This window comes from Panthera onca, chromosome C2 (genome assembly GCF_046562875.1).
Source record: "Panthera onca isolate mPanOnc1 chromosome C2, mPanOnc1 haplotype 2, whole genome shotgun sequence".
Lineage (NCBI taxonomy): Eukaryota > Metazoa > Chordata > Mammalia > Carnivora > Felidae > Panthera > Panthera onca.
This window is the reverse complement of record NC_138347.1, coordinates 95,596,998-95,616,287: the sequence shown is the minus strand read 5'-3', so window position 1 is coordinate 95,616,287 and position 19,290 is coordinate 95,596,998. Positions and strand designations below refer to the sequence as shown.

At 43.4% G+C, this 19,290-nt stretch overlaps 1 protein-coding gene across 1 annotated transcript in view; it reads right to left on the bottom strand.

Annotated features, from left to right (window-relative positions):
• The window catches only part of SLC7A14 (solute carrier family 7 member 14), a 117,851-nt gene that overhangs the window by 31,248 nt on the left and 67,313 nt on the right, over window positions 1–19,290 (bottom strand). Inside the window, exons 3-4 of the mRNA XM_060639205.3 lie at window positions 5,160–5,396; window positions 3,283–3,500 (exon numbers count right to left, since the gene is read on the bottom strand). Coding sequence (XP_060495188.1) covers window positions 3,283–3,500; window positions 5,160–5,396 — 455 coding nt within the window. The remainder of the gene's footprint in view (window positions 1–3,282; window positions 3,501–5,159; window positions 5,397–19,290) is intronic.

Below are 19,290 nucleotides of genomic sequence, written 5' to 3'. Positions count from 1 at the left end.
AAAAAAAAAAAGAAGGAAAAAGAAAAAGAAAAAGAAAAAAACAAAACAAAACAAAACAAACCCAAAGTGGCCTTCATGGACTAGAAAAGTGACCAGAAAACAAAGTTGAGAAAGAACAGGTCCAGGCCAGTTTGTTAGGGAGGAAATGTACTATGCAGAAATCCAAGGCCGGGCAGATAGAGAAGAGGATGAGTCAGCAACATCCTCAAACTGGGCTGTCCTTTGTGCTCAGCTGATGCTTTTAGTCACAGCCACTAGAGCACATATTTGAATTCCCTGCAGGGATAATGGATTTGCAGCGAAAAATACAAAATCCCAGCCAGACCTTTTTGGTGGCCAGTGACAAGCCTACTCAAGATCGTAAGGTTGGGTTGCAGTGAGATTGCGAGGCCAAAGGTGCAAAGAGAGGCAATCGGTCCCGTGTGTCCAAACCAGGTTGGGGGATAGTGGAGTAAATAGGGCTCTGACTGAAGCAGAACTGGGATTGAATTTCAGATCCATTACCATCTAGATCTGTAGCCTTAACTTTTCTCAATTTAAGGTATTTTGATGTACGAGTAGAGACCATTGTCCTTATTTTGTAAGGCTGCTGTGAAGATGAAATGAAAAGTATACATGAAAGAGTGCATCACAAAGAAAATGGTTCGTGTTAGGAACAGAATCCTTCCTTTCCTTTTTTATGCCTGACTTCAGATCTTCTTTTCTCGCCACAAAAGCTAGTGAGAACATGGGATATGTATAAATGGGGACCCCCTAAGGCTGGTTTGACTTAGTTTCTTCCTTGATGAGGTAGACTCCTGACTATCCTGAGGAGGGATATGGAGCCCTTGAGTGGGAAGAGGAGACCCCCAAAGAGAATAAATACCCCAGCACAAAGCACAGGGGGAAGGGTAAAAGATTCATTCATCTTTTTTGGCACGGGCACAGAAGAGATTGTTTCTAGTCTTTACGTGGGGCCTAGACTACAATGTATGCCATTTCGGTGAACTCTTAGGATTTTGAAAAGTAGACATGAACTGAGTAATTAAAAAAGGTTTTCAAATTGTTTTGCTGTGTTGTCTTGGTAAACAATGCACTTTGGCCTAGGTTGGTTTACGTGCCCAACTGTAGGTAAGAAGAGTAGCTAGACCACGTCTTAATGCTCCTCCTAGCTCGAAGACTTTATGACTCTGTAAAAGCTTAAAGGAAATGAAAATGTAACATGTTGGATGAATTACCTGATTGCATTTTTTAAAAGAAGGCTCAGATGGAAGGGGGTGATCATGCACAAGGTAGTCCATGAAGTAGAAAGCATGTGGTAGTCACATAGACCCAAGTAGGAATTTCAGTCCTGGCACTGACTAGCTAAGTGACCTCAGGTAAGCTCCCCAGCCTCTTTGAGCCTTGGATTCTCCACCTGTTAAGTTGGGGACAACAGCACCTCCTTTAAAGTTTTGTTATAAGAGTGAAATAATATCCATAGAACACAATGCTGGGTACCTAACTGGTAGTCAATAAACTCTAGCTTCTTCCTCCTGTAATTATCACTATTGCTAACCACACAATGTGTACTAAAAAAACTATCCAAGATGTTATTCTTTTTTGGCAAACATTGGATACAATTAGTTTTCCCAGTTGGTGGATGAGAAAACCTGAGAGCACAGAAGTTAGCTGTTGGTCAAAGTCCTAACAGTAAGTCCATGACCCCCAAATGTCTTAGATTGTGAAAAAAAATGGTGGGAATTTGTGCGCTACAGTGGAAATGCAGTTGTGTTCCGGAAAAACACTTTTTTTTTCTTTGCCACTCTTGTAATATATTGTTTCTCTTATTTGATAGGAAAGGAACGATTTGTATCGCAAGAGAATACAGACTCAGGGATCCAGAATAAGGTCAACAGTGTTTCTTTGTCTTTTCTAGTTTTAACCAGTTTTGGGATTTATTCAGTTCAAGGAGGAGAGATGAACTTTGCGGTACTGTGGGATTCTTACAGATAAGCAGAAGACTAGAAATCTTGGCTAGATTCCTCCTTTGCTTATTTCTTGGCATTGAACAGTGTGGCACGGTTCAGAATAAACAGGAGTTATTTTGAGTATTCTCCAAGAGAGATTTCTGGTCCCTGGACATCTTGGAGGAAAACCAGTCTAAGCAAAAGCTACACAAGCAAATCTGGGAGAGTCCTGGACATGCGTCTGCCAGTCGCATGGCAGTCTGCTAGGCGGCATGCCTTTCTCGGCCTCCATTTCTTCACCTGCTAGGTGAGGAGATAAGACCGGGTGATTTCTAAGACCTCTCCCAGCTCAAAATTCTCTGGTTTATGTTCTATTATTAAAAAAAAGAAAAAGGGATAGGTGGGTGAATTTTACCAATGAATTCATAAAGTAGGCATTTTTAGTCATACTAGAAAGAGGATCCAGACACAATTTAGAACTATTTATTAGCCAAGTAGTTGGCTTGCCACTCTGACCTTCCCATTTTTCTTTAGCATAAACCTCACCACCCAGATCATGGGGATGAGATCGGAAAATGTCCTTTTGGTCCAGACTGCTCTCTGGTCAACTCCCAGACCACTCCAGGTGGACTTTTGTGCTGTGAGCCACACCACTGGAATGGGATTTATGAGCGGCCCTCACTGGGCCGGCCCAGCTGCACTTAGACTTCAGTGGGCTCTCCATATTGGGCCAAACATTGGGATTAAATTTAAAAACTGTTCTTTCTCTAGTTCTGTACCCAGGCAACACTCATCCCTTACCTACCCACCCACTCTCCCGGCTCCTTTACTGCCTTGTCTATTTAGGGCTGTCTGTCTCTCGGAAAATACTCTACAGAGATTCTATAGGACCAAGCTGTACAGGCTTTGGAGTCAGACCATCCTGCCTTTGGGTCTTGACTCTGCCAGTTACATTGTATGCTTAATAGTGAGCACACACTGACCTCTCCAAGTGTGAGTTTTTCATCTATAAGACCAGAATGTAAATATCTTCCTTGCAAGGTTCTTAGGACACCTAAATGTTACAAGCAGAGCACTTAGCATAAGATTAGGCATATTTCACGTGGCCAAAACATAAAATCTTTTCTTGTTATTTGTATAAAATAGGATCTCAATGAATGTGAAACAAATTAAAAAATTATATAGGAACCACTTTTTCAGAGCATTCCAATTAAATTCAGATAAAAAGTAATGAAACGGATGCCATGAAGATTACAGGACAGAGCAACATTTTCTTAAAAATATGTCTCAGACTAGCCACAAGATGGAAGGCAGAATGTGCAACAGCCATACTAGACTTTAGAAGTGAACTCACCCCTGACCAGCCGTGGGGCAAAAACTGGCCCTCAGCCCAGTATTTCCCATTGATGAAGAAGAGGCCTGCAATCATGATGAATGCCCATACTGCCAGATTCAGCACGTTGAGGACGTTGTTGAAGCCCACGGAATTCTTCACCCCCAGCGCAACAATGATGGTGACAATCACAGCAATTACTAGAGCCAGAAGGTCAGGGTATGATTTTTCACCTTTCCCTAGAGGGCAAAGATATGAGTTAATGTTGTTCAGAGGGGAGAAAGGGCCATGCAAACTCCCAGCACCGCTTCAGAGCATTTGCACGCAGCTCTGACAAGGGTAATCAGTTTGTCATGGAGGGAGGAGAGGCTTGCGTGTAAGTGTGTGTATGTATGAATGCATGTACCTACACTGTGGTCCACAAGTGTCTATTTGCAAATGGGAAGATTTTGAAATACAAGTAAGACGACCTGATATCCTGGACCAAAAATTGGGATACATGATATGACAATGACAACACAGCCTAGGGAAGGAACCATGGCACAGAACATTTGAAGTCAGAACCGTACTGACATATCGATGGTATAAAACATGGGTTTAACATGTCTTTTGAAAACTGGTTTATCTTCACAGTTGTTCAGTATAGAGTCCATAAATTTTCCATCCTAGTAATCTTTTCATTTTTAGAAAGTTTTAAAATGTGTATCTTTGAACGCTATTGGAAGAAGAGTATTCTTTGCATTTATGTGTATGTGTTTGCAGAGAAGATAAGCAGTGAACATACCCCCACCTGATTGGTCTTGTCTGTTGGCCAGTGGACTCCTGCTCTCTACAGAATGGAAAAGGCACTGCCTCAGCTGTCAGGGTCCTGAATTTCAGCTGTAGTTGTGCCCATGACCGGTTGTGTGGCCTTGGGCAAATGTCTCAGTTCCCTGGATCTCATTTGTAAAGTGAAGAGTTTGGACCACCTGATTTTGGAGGCCCTTTTGAGCTTAAAAATTCCATGAAATCAGTATATTGTGGAGATGTGGTCTTCATACTTTTTATCTTCTTATGGTATCTGCTTGCTTAGCATTTTTGTCAATTCTTCTGAGATAGGCACACCAAAGTCACATGACTAGCACACAGCCAAGAATCTATACTTGGAAGTTCTGGGACAAGACCCCCAAGTTTCCCCAACTATTGTGTGGCTTCCCACAAATATGAGAGGTTAAAGTCAGACATGAGGATGGGAAGCAAGGCAAGCGATGGATGGAGTGAGTGGTATTTGTTATGTGAGCTTCTGACTGTTCAGTGTTCACCCAGTTGTATTACCCCTTCCTTGACCTCTGCTAGACTGGAATCCATTTTTCCCTTTTAAAAGTATATTTTCTCATTTAAAAGTTAATACATGCTTATTTATAAAAATTAAAAAAAATCTGCCGAATCCACTAGAGAAGTTCCTTACTGTTATTTTTCCTGCATTGATCTCGTTTTTATATAGTTATTAACATAATGCGTATACAATTTGTATCCTTTGTCACATGACATTGCATCAAAAACATATTCCATATTATTACAACAGTCCTCCTAATCATCCTTTTAATTGCTACATAATATGCTTCCACAATTTACTTAATCGTTTGCTCCACTGTAGAGTATTTAGGCAGTTTCTAATCTTTAATATAAATAAGGCTGTGATGAATATCTTTTCATATAAAGCTTTTATGGAAATTAGAATGATTTCCTTAGCATAGATTCACAGAAGAAGAATTACTTTGCAAAAAAAAAACAACAAAGAAGAAAGAAACATATTTAAGGGTCCTGATACATTTTGTCAAATTGAATCCTGAAGGAGGAACCCATTTGTTTGTTGGGGTAATTTTGCACGTTGGGGCAAGAGGATACGGCAGTCTCACCTAGGCCATTGAGGGTTCCCACAGTGTCCACCATCCAGCGGCTGATGGTGTGGTTTGCCAAGGAGTCGAACATGCTGCTCAGAGCACTGGCGCCGGCTGCAGTGCCAATCAGGTACTCCAGAATCAGGTTCCAGCCAATGAAAAATGCCACGAATTCTCCGACAGTGACGTAGCTGTAGGTGTAGGCCGACCCCGTTGTCTTGGGAACACGGACTCCGAACTCTGCATAGCAGACACCTGCGTGGGAAAAGCATATATGGGTGGGGGACTTTAGGAGATGAGATAACCTCTTGGTGGTCAACCATCTTGGGTACAAAATACTGGGAATCTCTGGGATCTTAGAACAAATACACAAAATTTTATGTATATGAATAAATTCAAGGCCAATTCTAATGTCTTTCAACGTCAGTTCTGAAAAACTTTTAACCTGAATGTTGGGGAAGAGAATCAGAACTAATTTTAATGGACTATTGGAAACTGCTCTTTGTTTAGAAAAATTCCTATTTGTTGTATGTGTCTCTGTCATGTTCTTTAGGTGTCCTTAGGTGTCAGAATGAGCACGGTCTAGTTCATGACTTGATGACACTAAGTTTACATTATGTATAACATTCTTCTCTTTCATTTTTACATATTACAGAGGTCCTCCTCACTTGACAATGATGGTTCAAGTGATCTATGAAGATTCTGAGCTATATATGGGAGGCAGGATTGATACAAAATGCAAATATAAGTAAGTGTCTTTTTTTTTTTTTTTTTTTTTTTTTGAGAGAGAGTGAGCATGAATACCAATGGGGGAAGGAGAGAGAGAGAGAGAGAGAGAGAGAGAGAGAGAGACAGATTGAGAGAATCTTAAGCAGGCTCCACACTAGGTGGAGCTGATGAGGGGCTTGATCTCACAACCCTAAGATCATGACCTGAGCTAAAATCAAGAGTGGATGCTTAATCTACTGAGCCACCCAGATGCCCCTATTGCCTATCTTTGATGGAATTATAGATTAAATTAGAAAGAGACTGGGAATACACCAAGCTTCTGGGAACTAGGAGAGTTCCCTACGTCTTGCTAGAGACTCTGGATGTGAGGCCAGTAGGTAGGATGCCAAGTTGGAGGACAAACCTAGGACAGCCTGGAGGAAACACACAGGAATGGGTTGTAGGAGGGATTTCAAAGTAAACTTTACCTTCATTACCAATTTTGTTAAGGGCCAACCCTGAGGTTCTCTCATCATAAATCGGGGAATAACAGTTCACTCTTTTGTGAATAAAGAGAGCAAATTTCTTCTCCTTTGAAGGGAGTGATATCAGTGCAAGGAGGCACAGAGATGTCAGAAGCCACGGCACAATGAGTGGTTAAAGGTGATGCACTTTCTCTTTTCCTCCCCCTTAGTGGTGCCGGCTCTCCAGGTGTCCATGTGAAAGGAGTGCTGGAGCAGGGGGGCTGTGCTCTTGTCTCAACTTTGCCTTGAACCTGTTCATCCCTTTATATTCAGTTTCCTTCTTTGTAAACTAAAGGAATTAGACAGGGATGCTCTCTTAAGGGCCTCCCTACTGTGACACTCTAGGATTCTACCTGTTACACTGAATTTTATGGATTTTGCTGCAAAACGCATTGAGCATGGTTCACTTTTCTTTTACATCAATTACTATATTGTTCTACATATGGAGACATTCTCAGGCCTAGCAAAGTCATCCGTCCCTGCACTGAATGACCTAGGCCACTGTTTGTTTTGAGTTCCTATGTTGGCTCCCTCCCCCACCTTTGTAAAACAGTTTTTCATCTCCCTCCTGGAGGTCAGACTATAAGTTGTTTCTTTTTGTTGCTGTCACAGGGATTACCTTGAACAGGCTGGCCACCTCCTGTTCTAAATTGCCACTTCCAACACCTGATGTTTACATTGTTAGAGCGAGTCTAAAACTAAGAGGAAGTGGTCCCTGAAGGAAGGACTGGAGGAGTTTTCTATGAGGAGTGTATGGAGTGAATAAGCACTCTCTCCTGAAGAGAGTTGGGTTTGTGGATACACATTAGGTTGCCCTTCACAACTGTGAAGATAAACCAGTTTTCAAAAGACATGTTAAACCCATGTTTTATACCATCGATAGGCAGTGTGAGGAAAGGATTAGGAGGCAATCCTAATTCTGCTCTTGGGTATAGGATCCATAGCTTTACCCAAGAATTCTTACATCCTGTGAACTTCATCTTTTCACCCTTTTTTACCCCTGATAATGCACACGGCTTACAAATAGAAAAATCTCAACCAATGCTTTTGAAACTGGCATTGATTTGATTGTAAATTTAATTTGGAGAGGCAATATTTTGAAGTTTGGGCAATCAGTGGTTCTCTCCTTAATATTTGATCTGCCAAATTAGTTGTAAAAATTCCTAATTCACCATCAGAACTCACTTGCCAAGGGTAATTAGCAAATAGCCACGTCTTACTTAGGTCTTGTGAAGGAGCCAGTGCATTGCTGTCCTGAGGCAGAGGAAGAGGCCCTTAGCTGTGCACAGTGTAGGAGCATATGACATCAGTTGTTTATTTCCCAAGGTCCAGCTTGTATTCTGATAGGTGGAGTTTGGGAAGAACAGCAGGAAAACTAAATGAGACACTAACTAGGTAAGACAATTTCTGCTCCTAGAGACCATTCTTTTGGATGCATTGTAAAGGATTTTATTTTTGCATCTTTCTGATTTATTTGTATGCAAGAATCCAGGCTTTTAGTGGGCATTAGAGACTATCCAGCCTGGCACTGAACCTCAGTGGTGAGGAGTAAGTGATCTCAACCCCAAATGTCCTGAAAAAAAAAAAAACAACCAACCTGGAAAATGTTGTCAATCACTCCACTTTTTTCAAAAAGATGGTGTGTAAGAGAAACATATTCAAAAGTATCTTTCTAATTTAATAAGAAACAAGAACCAAAGAAAGGGAAACCTTGGTTTTTATCTTAGATTATATAATAGTTGAGTGTTGAAGAGAAAGTTACTTACCTAACATGGGTAAAGTGAAGGGGCCAGGTAGATAAACTTTAGGGTCCCTTCTAGTGTTACCATTCTTTGGTTTCACAGCCAGAATCAACTTTCAAACATTTGAGTCAATGGGGGCAGCTCCGGAGAAAATACTGGAAACCAGTAGTTTTCAGCAAAAGTAGTACTGCCATCTAGGGGGAATTTTGGAAATCTGTGGGGGTGTCCAAGATTTTCATGATTGTGGACACTTGAGGCATTCAATGGGTAGGGAGCCATTAGACATTCTGCAGTGTGGGACTGTCCCACAGAATGAAGCATTTTCCTGTGTCTTACATAACTTCTGAGGGTCCCAAAGGACCTGTTCATGAAAACAAGTTTATAAATTAAAAAAAACCTTTTTATAATTTCTGAGCCTGAATCTATCTCCATTTTAATACATTAAAAAAACCCACTTTTTTTACATTTTTTTTTTGATAGGCAGAAAGAGACAGAACACAAGTGGGGGAGGGGCAGAGAGAGAAGGAAACACAGAATCGGAAGCCAGCTCCAGGCTCTGAGCTGTCAGCACAGAGCCTGACACAGGGCTTGAACTCACAAACTGCTAGATCACGACCTGAGCTAAAGTCGGACGCTCAACCAACTGAGCCACCCAGGCGCCCCAATTTTAATACATTTTTAAGTTTATTTATTTATTTTGAGAGAGAGAGAGAGAGAGTGAAAGCACAGGAGCTGAAGAGAGGAGCAGAGAGAGAGAGAGGGACACAGAGAATCTTAAGCAGGCTCTGTGCTGTCATCACAGGGCCTGATGCGGGGCTTGATCTCATGAACTGTGAAATCATGACCTGAGCCGAAATCAAGAGTGGAATGCTTAACTGACTGAGCCACCCAGGTGCCCATATCTCCATTTTACATATTAACACAAAGTTATTTTTTTTTTCATGATTTTATATGCATTGAATTTTCCAGGGCTGTAACAGCTGGGTAAATTGAGGGACAGTTGCAATTTGTTTTGTTTGGAATTAAGAGTTGGTCATTATTTTGGAAAACCACATCATCAACAGCAGCATAAGTCATGGTCTCTGAATATACAACAGCACACCTATGTGACTTGTGTTCACAGTTGTTCTACAAGTGACAGCAGACATCTGATGACTTCGTTACGTCTCCTATTGTTCTTATGCTCTAGCTTCTACACACTGAAATATTATTTTTACTAGACGTGACTCTTCTTTCGTTTACCTTCCATACTCAGGGGAGATATATATATATATATTTAAATTAAGTGTGTGGCTCTGGAAAATAGTAAGGTTCCTCAAAAAGTTAAAAATAGAACTACCTTATGATCCAGCTATTGCATTACTAGGTGTTTACCCAAAGAATACAAAAACTCAAATTCAAAGGGATACAGGCACCCCAATATTTATAGCAGCACTATCTACAATAGCCAAATTATGGAAACAGCCCAAAGGCCCATTGACTGATGGATAAAGAAGGTATGGTGTGTACACACACACACACACACACACACACACAATGGAATATTACTGAGCCATAAAAAAGAATGAAATCTTGCAATTCGTAACAGCAAGGATGGAGCTAGAGAGTATTAATGGTAAGTAAAATAAGTTAGTCAGAGAAAGACAAATACCATATGATTTCACTAATATGTGGAATTTAAGAAACAAAAAAAAAAAGGAACTAAGTGGGAGAAAAGGAGAGAGAGAGGGGGGGAGTCAAACCAAGAAACAGACTCTTACCTTTAGAGAACAAACTGATGGTTACCAGAAGGGAGGTTGGGGGGGGGGTATGGGTTAAATAGGTGATTGGGATTAAGGAATTGGCACTTGTTGTGATAAGCACCAGATGTTGTATGGAGTGTTGAATCACTAATTATATAACTGAAGCTAATATTACACTGTATGTTAACTGGAATTTAATAATATTTTTGTAATGTTTATTTATTTTTGAGAGAGAGAGAGAGAGAGAGAGAGACAGAGTGTAAGCAGGGGAGGGGCAGAGAAAGAGGGAGACACAGAATCCGAAACAGGCTCCAGGCTCCAAGCTGTCAGCACAGAGTCCAATGTGGGGCTTCAACCCATGAACCTCGAGATCCTGACCTGAGTTGAAGTCGGACGCTCAATGGACTGAGCCACCCAGGCGCCCCTGTTAACTGGAATTTAAATAAAAACTTAAAAAAAATATATAATTTTAATCACTAGAAAAAAATAAGTGTGTAGGAAGGTCACATTATCTCTAGTTTATTTCTAGAACTATTTGATAGCAAAGGAAGAATTTCAAAGTATTCATTACCTAAAGTTGATTTGTACTAGGGGGGAGAATCACTATGAGAGAAACATTTATAAATAATCTGTACTCAATTTAGTAGTGCATTAAAAAATTTCTTGCCCTAGGGTTATCTTCCTAGTCATATTTGCTTTATGCTATTGTCAAAGTGATTCTGCATTCCTTGGCTAACCATCAAGTGATTGGAGAGGGAGAGATATATTGATTTCAAAAGTATAACTGTGTGGCTGGAGAAAATCATGAAGTACAACGTCGGGGTACAGATGGTGCAGACCACTGGGTGAAAGTTTCCCAATGGGGTTGTTCAGAGTTGGCAAGTCCAGGTCCTTGAGAAATATAGGGGTTCATTTGAGCAGGACAAGAGGGAATAGAGTGATTTTTCATAGCCTGAAACTCAAATATCCTTTTCAATTTATCAGCTCTTAAAGTATATTGTAAACATGCCCTTCTTTTCATTTTGTCATATTCCTAGTGTTTTGTTTTATTTGTACGCCCAGAACTATTTTTTGTTAAATTGACAACCAGCCAGCCTGAATAGCAGTCAAACTTAGGACTTACAACATCGAAAAGAAGGTTGGGATAAGATACCAAGGGGATTCTTTATTTGAAATATTCTCTATTGATCTCTCGTGTACCCTATAAATGATGCATGGTTTGGAGTTTAGAGAAATTTGGTCCTTTTCGAAGTGGATTTCTTTCCAACTCAGAGAATCTGTGGTTCTATTGCATATAGTTATAATCAGCCGGCCTTACATTAAATTCTCCCAGAGAGCCTAGATGAGATGTCGAACTTTCCAAACTGCCTAATATGCTATTGCCAATCATCAAGATAACCTCTACATGTGCTTCCTGTCACTCGAGAACCAGGAGGCGAAGATTCTCCTCCATTCTAACAGGTGTAGAAGAGAAAGATCCAGCTGGGCGTAGGTGAAAGTTCGAGAAGGATTTCTCCACTCAAGAACTATATTCCCTCCACATTCTGCTAACAAAACAAAACAAAACAAAACATTGTCTGCATAAGTACTTTTTAAAATACTTTCACCTGGAAGGATTAAATCTAGAGGTTTTTCACACTTGCCAATTACTCTACTCAGATACAAACAGGTTTTTCCATTAACATGCAGTTTAACTTATGGACTGATTCCCTAACTGACCTATCAACTAACTTACTGATTTCCTACAATAACTTCTGACTTCCTAATGTCTTTCCTTTAAGTGATGCACACAGTTAAGTGCCTACTATGTCAGGCACTGAAGTGAATACCAGAGGCATAAATCTCCTGATCTTGAAGCATCTGGATTCCAACCAGGAAAGAGTTTAATAAACAGATAATTCCATGCAGCCAGTTTCAGTACTATCAGTATTTATGAGGTGCTCTGGGAACCCAGTGGGGTGAGCGGCTCTTAGGGAACCCGGTCCTCGGTTTCTGGGGAGGTAGTGACGAAGGGGAGGCTTCTGAGCTCATATTGAAGGGCGACTTGGGCTTTTCCAGGCAGAATGAAATGGAAAAGGGTGATCTCAGGCAGATGGAAGGGGGTAGCTGGATGACACACGTGGGCTGCTTTGTGGATTGAGGAGGATGAGTCTTGTAGAGGTGAACTGAGGATCAAGTGATTGAAGGAGTGGGATCTTCTTAATAGACTGGGGGAATCTAGCTGAAAGAAAAAACTGTTCAATTATCTACTTGTCTCGTTTTAAAGCTTTGTCTTGGTTGTAAAAACCTCTTCGCACACAAGTGTTCTTTAAGAGTCTCATACATAAATAAGTAAAAGCAAGGTGGCTTTGTTTGAGGAGGGGGTGGGGAGCCTGAGGCTGGTCTGCTCAGGATCCCCCTCATCCCATACCTCCCAAAATGCCAACCCTCCTCTGTGGACTCACGGGGCCACACTGAGCGCAGTGTGGGGGGTGCGTGCCACCTGCTCATCAGGGCTTTTCCCTTGATGGTTGATGCAACTGAGCCCCAGACCTGACGTTGCACCTTCAATTAGTGATAGAGCCGTGCATATACTGCATATACTGATATGCAGTTCTAGGAGCTTTCCAACTCATCCATTCATCCACAACATTTATAAGGTTCTATCTCTATGCCTCTATGTTAGATTTTAGAGATTTAAAGGTGAGTGGGAAGAATACGGTCCCTTTGTTGTGGGTCTTATAGTCTAGTGGAGAAGACAGACAAAAAAACCCCAACATATTATAATAAAACGAGAAAGGAGATATTAGTCGTGGCGGGGGGGATGGGGGAAAATTCATGAGCTGCTTTAAAGAGCTGCAAAACTGAATTCTAAAGTAAGGTCTTTGGACAGCCAGAAGGACTGTCTCTAGGGCAAGAGGTATCCAGAGATATGAGAAGGAGGGGGCGGAATCTCCAAGAAAACAGTTTGCCAAGCTGCCGCTTCATTCAGGCCTCTGGGATCAGTAACATCGGGAGTGTTGCTCACAAGGTCAATCAGGCTCTCTTGGTCACAGACATCAAGCCTGTGCAGTTATTTTGAACATGCGTCTCTCAGTGATTCTCATTCATGAAGTCGGTTCCTCCCGAGTGCCAGTCATCTGCTCTGTCTCCCAGACACAGGATGGAATCAGCCATTGGATGGAGCCTGTGCACCACACCAATTAGGCCTGAACAAGTCCTCACCAAATACAACATTTTTGCTGAGATGGTTGTTAACTCATTTCTTTGTCCTTTTCTTAGTTTTCTTAAGACATCTTTGTTCTGTTTACAGATTCACAGCCGGGCTAAGACACGACTATATTGCTGTGGGTGATAGCACTGCATAAATGTGGATTGGGAGTGGGCTATCGGGAGAAATCACAGGACCTCAGAGAGAAATAGAGTGTGGATTCTCTCGGAAACATTTGTTTCCTTTGTGACACCGGATTCCAGATGGCAAGTAATGAAGTATCACCATCATTGCTGTTGCCCTTGAGAAGCAGGCTGCTGGATTCTCAGAAACATCTATCTCTTCAGTCCCCTGGTTTGTGGGACCCTGTGATCCCTGCCCCCGTGTCCTCTTTCCAATGCTCTTGATTAGCCAAGAAAATTGTGCATTTCTTTTCCCAGGAGAAATCCATCAGGCTGTCTCTTCCTCTCACCTCCCTGCTCCTGTCTCATCTACCTGAGGAACCCTGGTCACTCCATCACCTGTCAGGGAAGTCCAGGCAGTTCTAACAAATGCGTCTGGAAGAAAAGCAATTTGTCTGGGAACGCCCATTTCTTTGCGTCTAAGAAGAGACATCATTTTTCTGCCAAAGCAGGGCCTTAGGGGGACAGTAGGAGCCTGTGTTCAGAGGATGGGTAGCATCTTTGATCAGGGTGTGTGTGACACTATTCGTTACTGAACCTGACAGGGCTCCAATTAAAGTTGGGTTGGGGAAAAGAGGGCTCGCAGGTTCCCTAAACCAGAGCACCAATCTATCAACACCTACACAGAAAGGAAAGAAGCTGTTCTCATAGTCAGAGAAGTGACCCCTGAGAGATGTCGAGGAAGTTTCATAATTTACTGATTAAATGTGACCAGACTATCTGTGTACTCTCTTCTCTAGATCTCCTTCTGTGAAAAGACTTTAAAGGTTTGTCGGAGGTACGATTTCCATAGCATGATGGATTAGAGTATTATATTGTGTGGCCATGCTATTGTTAATTATCATCATTAGTGCATACTAGTTTTATTGCTTTATCAAATGATGATGGAGATGGTAATAATAATAACACTCATGTGGTTGCTTTCAACGAAGTGACCCACAGGCTTAGCTGTTCCTTGATCCCATATTCTGACCCAGATTGGTCCCTCTTCATTGCTGAGGTGGCAGGTGGACGGGGACAGCTCTTTTCTCTGCTGCTAACATTTCTATGTAGGTGACCTCAGGGTAATGTCAAAGGCAGCCTCGGAGGGAAAAAGAAGTTACAAAAGAGAAAGGCACCTGGTTATTGGCATCTACCTGTGCCAGGCCTATTGTACACAGTTTTTCATCTGATGCCCAGGTAAGCTGTAGGCAAATGACAAGGCCAACATCAGCAGCCCGTCTCTGGCTTTAGGAGAAGCAGTGAGTGTCACAGGAGCCACACAGCATCTGGAGAGAGGTCTAGAGAGTGGTTTTGACAGCTAAATGAGATAATGCACACACATCACTTTGCCCAGTGCCTGGCACACAGTAAGTGTTTAATAAATGGCAACTGAAGTTATTACTAACTGTGGCCTTGAGTAAGGCACCCGGTTCACTGGGCGTTAGTTTCCCCATCTGGACAGTGGCGAAGGTGATCCCTGCTGTGAGGTTGCCATGGGTCTGCAAAGGAGCACACGTTCTGGAGTGTGGCGGGCACTCCGGCAGTGGGACCAATGGCAATTATTACCGAGGAGGAAAGGGAATCGCACAGACTTTCTTAGCAGTAGCCTCCTGAGTGTTTCTGCAGGAACCTTTTCCTTGGGGATGGGAGAGAAGAGGTTGGAAGCAAGAATAGTTGGCTCATGGTTTTAGAGAGTCAGCGTTGGCAGGGATATCAGAAATCATCTGGAGTCTAGACCAAGCCCTACGTGTGCCCAATTCATTTCTTGATGGATGCTTTGGTTCTTTTTTTTCTCCTCTAATTCACTTCTAAATGAGAATGTGGAAAAGTTCCTTCTTAGGTTTTAAACCTTTAATCTGGAAACACATGTTCTTTTCCGCAAGTCCAGCTGGACGTTGTGAGGGTGGAGAGAAATTTCCTGCTTTCTTGCTCAACCTTTCTTCATGAGGCCTCTGGCCCCGTTCAGATGACTCTGATAACCGGGCTAGAAAGACTTTGTGCAGAAAGGAGAGAACAGGGGTCAAGGGACAGCCAGCAATTCTTGTGCACCCAGGTATTTTCCGGCTCACCACTCCCCAGGGGTAGGCAGTGTCCCCATTTCTAAAGCAGATGATAGTGGCACCAACAAGGATGATAGACCTAAGAAGCTCTGTGAGGGGACCAGGCCATCACTCCCTGCCCTGAGGACTTAGTGGGAGGGGGTCAAAGCCGAGTCCTAAGAGAACACACACGAGCCCTTGTGTGGCTCCTTGGCCCAGTTCATGGGCAGGTGGGACTGGGTTCCCCCGGGGATTCAGGTTCCCCCCCGGGTTCCCCCGGGGTTCCCCCGGCTGCATTCTCAGCAGATGCCTGGGAGCATGAGACACGCTGAATCTCTCACGAGCCTGGATCTGTTCTCCGTAGAGGACCTTCCCAGAGACATGAGACACCCTTCATTTAAGAAGAGGGGTGCCATCTCCGTTTTCCCAGATAGGGCTAATATGCAGGGAGGGCGGAGCAGGGCCAGGGACTAGGGATTTAGGGGACCTAGCAGTGTGAGGAGGGGCACCGAGTGCACAGAGCCAGTGCCTGGCACCTGCAGAACTTCCGAGCCGCTGTGCACGAAGTCTGCTTCGTCCCGGGCCTCCGAGGGCGAGGCCTCTTCACGCTGTCTCATGCAGTCTTGCCTTACTCACTTCTAGCACCCCCATTCCAGTGCTTCAATACCCCTTGTTCAGAAAGAGTACTACGTCACGGGACCCTGTTTAATTTCCTTAAGGGCACTTACCACAATTTGTAGTTAAATGTATCCATGTACTTGTTTTCTGAGGCATAGTCTGCCTGTACGTTTTGAAGCACAATCTTTTGGAGGGCCTTTTGAAGCACAATCTTTTGGGAAGGCGGTTATCCTGGTAGAGATGAGAATTGCTCTTGGGAATATACCTTCAGATGCAAAAGAATGCTCTTTGTGGAAGGTCCATCTGGAGAAAGGGTGAATAGGAGGCAGGCCCTCTGGGTCTTTTACTAGGTGTGCACCAAGGGGCTTCAGAATCTGAAAGATGTGTGCTCATTTGCAGTAGGAACCAACCTACCCTTGTTAGGTTGGAGATCTGGCTAATAGTGTTGGCAGTAGTAATAATCCGGGCATATTTACTGAGCATTTACTACGTGCACCGGCTCTACTAAGCACTTTACATACACAATCTTCCCAAGTAGAAACTATTATTATTTCCATTTACAGATGATGAATCTAAGATCTAAATGGGCTATGGTGCAGACATGAGAGGGAGGTCATCAGGCACAGGGTGAGGCCGCTCACAGGTAGAGGTGATAGCCTGGGGTCTCTGCCACCTGCTAGCTGTGCTGAGGGCCGAGGGCTCAATACCGTGGCCCACCTGTAACTTCGGGCAGCCTGTTTGGGAAGGTCTAGGTTAAGTATGTTTCCCAAGTCACACAGGTTGTAAGTAGCAGAGCAGGGCTTGAAATGAGGGAGATCCATTCCAGGGACTAAGTGCATCTGGCGCCTGGCTGCTACATGGGGTTGGAAAGTGTGTGTGGAAAGTTGAGACATTGTGTCTTTCTTTACAGATCTTTCCCCTCCCTGGGTTCTTTTGTTGTCCTCACACAGGCAATCTAATCTGAACTGTTCCTTTTGCAGAGGAAGAAACTGAAGTCAAGAGGTCAGCATCCCGAGCTGCTGAGAAACAGAGCTGGAACTAGGACTCGGATATACCGACTTCTGTCCTGGGCCCCGTGGTCTCTTGCAGTGCTCATGATTATTTCATGCGGGCTTATCTTGTTTCTTCGCATGGATGTTGAGCCCTTTGTCTCCTGGTTTCTTTCCTGTGTTCTGCAGCACAGCGGCTGTGCTGAGCCCAGAGCAGGTGACCAGTCCCTCCCATGGCCATGCTAGCTGCCCTTGTTCTGCACTGTCTACTCTACCAGGTGCTGTACAAGATGTAAAATAAGCCCGGTCCTCCTCGGTTTGCTGGAGGAAGCTCATCTCAGAATCAGCAATTTGAGAGCCTTGTAAATTTTTATTAAAATGCGCTCACCTTCTCTGAACTGGTAACTGACATCCTTCCTACAGGACTGTCAATCCAGCTCTGTATAGAAGAGTTACATGAACTTCACAACACCCTTCTCACTGCTGACAGGTGACAGAAAGGTGCTGAGCTTAGAAAGCATTTTCATGACCTGGGTTACAGAAGTTATGATCTAGAAAAGTGCTCAACTGATCAATAGAACAGAGTGAGCTACAGGCTCTTTTGAAACCTCAGTAAGGGTGAGAGTTTTCTTGATTCTCTTTGGTGAGTTTTTAAATTTGGAGGATGTGTCTGCATGAAGCAGGTTAGGGGTAATAGCCTTTGGAACCAGGCAGAATCAAATTTAGATTCAGCCTTCGCCGCTGACTGCCTTATGGGTCTGGATAAGTCACCATACCTCTCTGGGCCTCAGTTTTATCATCTGCAGAATAAGTATACAATATCACTTATTTTGTAGGATTCATTGGGAGGATTTTGCAGCTGTGTGCAGCTAAAGCCAGGCACATGAAGTCCCCAGTGCTTTAGCTGTTATGATTAGCCATAAAATGGGGACACTAATAGTTAGTGTCTCTCCCTCCCAGAAGGGAGGTTGAGAGCATTAAATGAGGTAATATATGCACAGTGCCTGGGGCACAGTATTTGATTAATAACAATAAAAATAATAGTAATAATAATTACTAACATTTATCACGTGCTTCCTAAGCTATGGCTTAGAGACTTCACCAACATCGGGGAAGCTGCTATCATTATTAAGAATTCGACATAGAGCTGTGTGTTTGGACAATATTTTGGAAAGCTAGTTTTCCAGAAAGCTTGAAGACTGGCACATAACTGTTCATCTTTGCCTTTCCTTTCTACCCTTTCAATGTTTCTACCTCTCCCCTCACCAGGGTGGCTGAGAGCAGTGCTCAGGTATGTTTGGGCAAACGCATAGATGCAAGCTTGTGAAATGAATGAGTGATCCTAGATCACTGAGAACGACCAGTGCAAAAGGACCCACCCTCCTGTGTCCACCTCTCTAGTCTGGCTTCAGTTTGAGGAGGGGAAAATGGTTTGTTCTGAAAAACAAGACAAGGGAACTGAGCAGACTATCTATATAGACTCTGAAGCTTTAGAAATCTTCCTTGGTCATGAAAATCCAGCCTGAGATGAATATTGGAGTGAGGATATTCTGCTGAAGCCTGGTGAAGGCCCAGCCCAGAGGGTGGGGAGCTTTGCCTGTGGGGAAGGCATCTGCTTGACAGAACTCTGTGCCCCTTACCGCCTTCCCAGGGATTCTGTTCCCACACTCTCACGTGATGATGGATTAGAAGATGCCAAAGAGTGAATGAGGATGGCAGGAAATACAAATGATAAATGCTAGCGCTAAACCATAAACTAAGAATGCCAAGAAAATGCTACTCAGCATGTTGGCCTGTATTGCCTTAAATTTTTTTTCAATGTTTATTTGTTTTTGGGGGGGGGGTGGAGAATGAGTGGGGGAGGGGCAGAGAGAGGGAGACACAGAATCTGAAGCAGGCTCCAGGCTCTGAGCTGCCAGCACAGAGCCCATGGGGCTCGAACTCACAAACTGTGAGATCATGACCTGAGTCAGTCCGAATGAAGTCAGACCGACTGAGCCACCCAGACGCCCCCGGTATTGCCTTTTAGGTGGTTGGCTTCAAAGATCTCAGAGGCACTTGCTGAAATGGAAGACTGTGAGTTCTGGAGTCCTGCAGGCTGAGGTTGGAGTTCTGGCCCTGCCACTAAATATCTGCCTGCCTCTCAGGAAGTGACTTTAACTTCTGACCGTCTGGCTCCTCCAGCTGAGGGAGGAGATAAAGTCACTCTTCGCCCCACTGTGTCCGTGGGGCTGTGCTGGAGCCCCGCCTGCGGCGTTCTGCACACACGCGTTCATTCACTGCCCCTGGGGGCATCTGTGGAGGTCCCCTTTCCTTGGGTTTTCTGTTTCTACTTTCATTTTCTGTCACCAGAACTGTGCTGTAAATCCGTTATTCTAATGACATTATTTCAAAAACACTCTCATGTGTTACGTCTTTTCTCAGCTACAGAGA